A 5,914-nucleotide genomic window follows, 5' to 3' on the forward strand; every position below is an offset into this window, starting at 1 on the left:
TGTGTGTGTGTGGTGTGTGTGGTGTGGTGTGTGTGTAGTGTGGGGGGGGTGTGGTGTGTGTATGTATGTGTAGTGTGTGGTGAGTGTGTGTATGTGTGTGTGTGTGTGGTATGTGTGTGTGTGTGGTATGTGGTGTGTGTGAGTGTGGTGTGTGGTGTGTGTGGTGTGTGTGTGTGTGGTGTGGTGTGTGTGTAGTATGTGTGTGTGTGTGTAGTGTGTGTGTGTGTGTGGTGTGTGTGGTGTTTGTGTGTACACCCTCATACATATGGAAGTTAAAGGACAACATGCAGGTGTCTGTTGTCTATTCTCTCCTCCTACCATTCCTGTTCCAGGGATCAAACTCAAGACTGTCAGGCTTGGCAGCAAGCACCTCAGAGCCATTTAGCCAGCCCTACCTGCCCCAAGGACATTTCTTAAGACAGTTGTGAAACAGACTCAGATACATAAGGTATTTAGCTCAGTGGGGCTCAAAGGGTTGATGCTCTCACACGAAAGAGGAGCAGATACTGGATATATTGGAGGAGCAGATACTGGATATTGGAGCCTAGAGGTCAGGGCTAGCGCCTGCGTCTCAGGCAGTTATCAGCTAATGCAGAGAACAGCTTTGTACCAGGTGAGGTAGCAGACATCTATAAGCCCATCACTCAGGAGATTGAGGTAGGAGGCTCTCAAGTGTAGGCCTAGACAAAATTACATGTTGAGATGACATCCAAAAGTAATGAAAACAACAAAGCCCTTCCCAACAGCCAACCCTGTAGGCAAAGGAAGAGGAGCTTCCTGTCCTGGAGAACAGGCTTGAGCCAGATGAGCATCTCAGAGGACACTGTAGGGCTCTGATGCAGGCTGGAGGCTGGCCCAGGGATGCTCAAGATCTCTAGGAGCCACACAGTAGACTTGCAGCCTGAGTGTCACGGGAAAGGGGCTGGAGAGCCACGAAACATCTAGGGTAGTTCAAGCTGGCAGGAGCCCTGGGGATGACTGAGGATCAGGGTGGTGGTACTCAGAGAGGGAGGAGGGAGGAGGCTCACTTGACTCAGCTACCAGCAGTTAATGACTCCTAAACTCAAGGCTGATGGTGAGCTATAGAGCCCCACTGCTCAGTCAAAACCAGTCGCTCAATGGCTGTGTAACGGCCCTGCAGTTCTTCCCTTGAGGGTCAAGGTGTCTAAAAGGTCTCCTATCAATCATCTTCCCCTTTGCTACCCAGAGCATCAAGCCTCTACAGACTTCTACCCAGAGGCCAAAAGGAAGGAGAGACCTAAAGGCAGGAGCCTTGGGTCGAAGGCGGAGAAAGGGCGGGAGCCTTGGCTTCGAAGGCTGAGTTCCATCAAATGCCTGCCAGTGTGGCTGGAAATAAACCACCTGACTTGATTCCATTTTCTTTTTTCTTTTGATAAGGTCTGGGTATATATAATATAAAGCGGCCTTGAATTCAAGATCCTTCTGCCCCAGTCTCCTTGGTTACTAATGTACAGACACCCTTCCGCACTTCTTTACATCAAGATGGGGCTGTGTGAACAGCTGACACTAGGAAGGGAGAACCAGTAACATGGAAAAGTGGTTATGATTTCTCCCAACTTCCTTTTGGTGTTTAAGTGCTGGCCAGATGTCAACAGTAGATGATTTAGGGGGCACCTCCTCTGGGGGTCTGGTATCCCCAAGCTATCCTTCTACCCAATAGATTGTAGTGCGTAAGAAATAAACTTATTGTCAGCCCCCGAACTCTGAGGATGTTTGGAATTGCAGCTTTAGTGACTAATAAAGATGCCCTGGCTGGCAAGATGGCTCAGTGGGTAAGAGCACTGACTGCTCTTCCGAAGGTCCTGAGTTCGGATCCCAGCAACCACATGGTGGCTCACAACCACCCGTAATGAGATCTGACTCCCTCTTCTGGTGAGTCTGAAGACAGCTACAGTGTATTACGCCGGAGCAAGAGGGGCCGTCCTGAGTTCAATTTCCAGCAGCCACATGATGGCTCATGGCCATCTGTACAGCTACAGTATACTCATACACATAAAATAAATAAATAAATATTTTTAAAAAAGATGCCCTGGGAAATGCAAGTGTCTGCCATTCCCTTCGGGCTATTTTCTGGGCCTCGCTTTGGTCATTTGGCCAATGGTATTTACTTTTCCTTATCTGTCTTTCTCTGTTTTTTGAGGCATGGTCTCATGGTTCATGGCCTCAAACTCATTATCAAACTGAAGCTAGCCCTGAACTCCTGATCCTCTTGCAGGGCTTACTAGGTGTGCAGTACCACGCCTGATTTATGACATGCTGGGGATTGATCCCAGGGCTCTGTGCATGCAGGGTAAGCACTCTGCCAGCATAATTACATCCCCAGGAAGAGCAGTGTGTGCTCTTAACCAACAGGCCATCTCTCCAGCCCATCCAGTGGTTTTCACAATGGGATAAAGGGGAGTTTGGGATGGGTCTTCAGATCCTGTAACTGGCCAGTGACAACCACACCTTGGCCATTTATCCATCTCTCTGTAATCTATCAGCCAGTTCACAATCCTATTATCAATTCCTTTTGGCCAGCAACCTTTCAACCAGTCATTCACCTTCATGACAGTCGACCACCCACACTCCCCACTGGCTGACTTTCCACCCCACCACTGGCCAACCCTCGACTTACATTGTTCTGAAACCCACACCATCACTGGCAACCACTCCCACTTGCCCAAATAAATGCTTCGGGAATCCACAGAGGCCCCCAGGTGGCTGGGCCCCCCTGTGGTCAGAGACCCACGCTGTAGCTCCCTGTCTCACTCACCCCGGGGTTGGGTCACTGCCATGACCATGATGGGGACCCCAACACCCGAAGCCAAGACCCAGATGCATATGTTGATCAGCTTGGCCTTGGCCGGCGTGCGGAAGTCCAGGGCCTTGACAGGATGGCAGACGGCAATGTAGCGGTCCACGCTCATCATCGTGAGCGTGAAGATGCTGGTGAACATGTTGTAGTAGTCAATGGAGAGCACAGCCTTGCACAGCAGCTCTCCGAACGGCCACGTTTCCATCAAGTACTTGGCGCTCTGGAAGGGCAGTGTGCTGGTGGCCAGCGCATCAGCCAAGGCCAGATTGAAGATGTAGATGTTGGTGGCGGTCTTCAACTTGGTGTACCTTGGAAGAAAAAGCACGGGTAACTACTGACTTCATTGAGTTCAGTTTCCATTAAATGGGGAGGGGGGAATGTAGGGAGGAGTGAAGGGACTTGCTCAAAGATCTACGAAGGACAGGACCAACCTGGTATCATATGTGTGCAATCCCCAGCACTCAGAAGTCTAACCCAGGAAGACTGAGAATTCAGGACTAGCCTGGGCTCCATGAGACCTTTTCTCAAAAGAACAAAATGAACTAAAAAGATTGGGAGCCAAGGTGGGATTGGATCCCTGAATCACCCAATTGGCCACCACTTCTGCTCCCTGAAGGGGAAGGATCTCTCTGGAGCCTGTGAGCCCAGCACCAGGGAGGCAGAAGCAGGAAGACCATGAATTTAAAGCCAGCCTTGACTACATAATAGCTACATAATGACACCTTGTCCAAAAAAAAAAAAAAAAAAAAAAAAAAAAAAATGAAGGAAAGAGTCATGGGAACATAATTTATATAGAATGTAACCCTGAGCCCAATGACTATGTAACACTCAGGACAAAGGCAGTGTGTAGCTCAGCCGCCAGGGGGCTTGCCCAGTCTGCAGAGGTCAGAGACAGCGTGTGGGGGTCCCTTCTCACCAGCCTGACATGATCATACTTCATCTATACAGAATGAAGTTGGGAGCTAGACCATTTACCTGGCCTTTGGGGAATATGACTGGTCAGCTCTGAGTGACAGGCTCTGCTGGGACCTTACACCTTCTCAAGTGTCCTCTGCGGTAGTCCAGGGGTTGGGTTCCATCCAGGCCTCCTAACCCCCACATGACTAGATCCATCCCTCTGTGAAAGCCATGGTTCCTTCCCCTTCCTGTCCCCGTGCTGTGAGGAAGGTAAGCCACTTTCACAGTCACACTTAGGGTCTGAGCCCAGGTATCAGGCTGGATGTATGCAACCAAACTGTCCCTAACACTCCCGGCATCCTCCACCCTCTGTGCTGCACACAGCCATCCAGAGAGCACCTTGTGTGGCTAGCACATACAGCCATGGGCCTTTCTGTATAGGGCCTGGGCTGAGCGCAGGGTGGTATAGAGGTGACTGTCCCAGAGCAGAGTCTTCATCATAAAGACACAGCCACACTAGGGGCAAGGTAAGGTTCTTTCCCACATCCTAGATTGGTAAGAAAGTCCAGAGAAGAGGCCAGTCTGGTCTACAGAGTGAGTTCTACGACAGTCCGAGCTGTTACACAGAGAAACCCTATCTCAAACAAAACAAAACAAACAAGCCTGATGCTTACGGGGCTGGAGAGCTGGCTCGGTGGTTAAGAGTGCTTGTTGTTAGCAGAGGATGGCCTTGTTGGGCATCAATGGGAGGAGAGACCCTTAGTCCTGAGAAGGCTCAATGCCCAGTGTAGGGGAATGCCAGGACAGGGAAGCGGGAGTGTGTGGGTTGGTGAGCAGGAGAAGGCGGGGATAGGATAGGGGATTTTTAGAGGGGAAACCAGGAAAGGGGATAACATTTGAAATGTAAATAAAGAAAATATAAAATAAAAAAATAAAAGAAAATGAAAGGGGGAAAATAACAGAGTGCTTGCTTTCTTGCAAAAGGACCTAGGATTGATTCCCAGCACATTGAAAGACCCCCGTAGGGAGACCCCCACTCAAGTCTCGGGAGAACGTGCACCCAAGGAATCATGAGAGACCATCTTGATGTAAACACATGAGGCAGTTTAAAATCGGAGCTCCAGATCGACTCACACAGGAGACAGAGGAACCAACCACGAAGCTCAGGGGTTAGGGGTTTATATAGGAAAAAGGTCTGGGGGAACAAAGGAATCAGTGTGGCTAGTTTACATGATTGGCTAGTTTAAATATCAACTATATTATGTGCAGAACAGAGTGGAAAATTCCTAAGGTTGGTGTTAATCTGAGTCAACAGAGCATCTGACCTTAAACCATATTTAAGAGGACCAGATGGCCCACTACTCAGTGTCTGCCCAGACGTGTCCTTGCATGCTTTCTCCTCCACATCTTCCCAGCCTGCTAGTTCCCAGAATGTCCCAACAGCTCTCCTGCCCCTGCCCAGGCCCATCTAGACATGCTCGACCTTGGTCCACTGTGTTTTTCTTAAACCTGCAATTTTCTCATTAGCCAGCACAAGTCTTAAATTTAACTCTTTCAACGTGTATGGAGGCTCACTACTTCCACAGGCACCGTGAGTCCATATATCAAACAGATATGCATGCAGGCAAAGCCCTCATACACACAAAATAACATAAATCTAAATAAAAATCAACCAAATAACCAACCAACCAACCAATCAATCAACCAAAGTGGCCAGAGAAGGGCAGGCGGGCAAGAGGAATTCCCGGTGTATCATGCTATAGCTGGAGAGCTCTAAGCGTGGGGAACGTGACTTTCTGAAGCCAGAGACTGACGACTGACTGCAGGGTGTGGAAGGAAAAGTGTGCACCCCCAATCATAAAACTAGCACTTAGGAAGCTGAGGCAGGAGCATTACAAATTTGAGGCTAGCCTCCGCTTCATAATGAGACCCTGTCTTGGAAAGACAAACAAATTTTGGGGTATGGTGGTGCACACTTGTAATTCCAGCTCATCTCACTTTCAAAGGTAACAGTGGACGCTGTTTTTTGAGAAAGGATCCTTCGACCTAGAGCCCTGGCTGCCCTAGAACTCACTGTGTAGATCAGGCTTAACCTCTAACTCACTGATACCTGCCCACCTCTGCTTCTCAAGCAGAGGGGTTAAAGGCGTGCGTGCTCCCACGAAACTATCTGTTAATGCTTTTCCTCCAGTGTGGGTC

General features: G+C 49.3%; 1 protein-coding gene across 1 annotated transcript in view; it reads right to left on the minus strand.

Annotated features, from left to right (window-relative positions):
• The window catches only part of Oprd1 (opioid receptor delta 1), a 34,046-nt gene that overhangs the window by 3,065 nt on the left and 25,067 nt on the right, over nucleotides 1-5,914 (minus strand). The window contains exon 2 of the mRNA XM_031378900.1: nucleotides 2,777-3,126. Coding sequence (XP_031234760.1) covers nucleotides 2,777-3,126 — 350 coding nt within the window. The remainder of the gene's footprint in view (nucleotides 1-2,776; nucleotides 3,127-5,914) is intronic.

This window comes from Mastomys coucha, unplaced genomic scaffold (genome assembly GCF_008632895.1).
Source record: "Mastomys coucha isolate ucsf_1 unplaced genomic scaffold, UCSF_Mcou_1 pScaffold18, whole genome shotgun sequence".
NCBI classification, from domain to species: domain Eukaryota; kingdom Metazoa; phylum Chordata; class Mammalia; order Rodentia; family Muridae; genus Mastomys; species Mastomys coucha.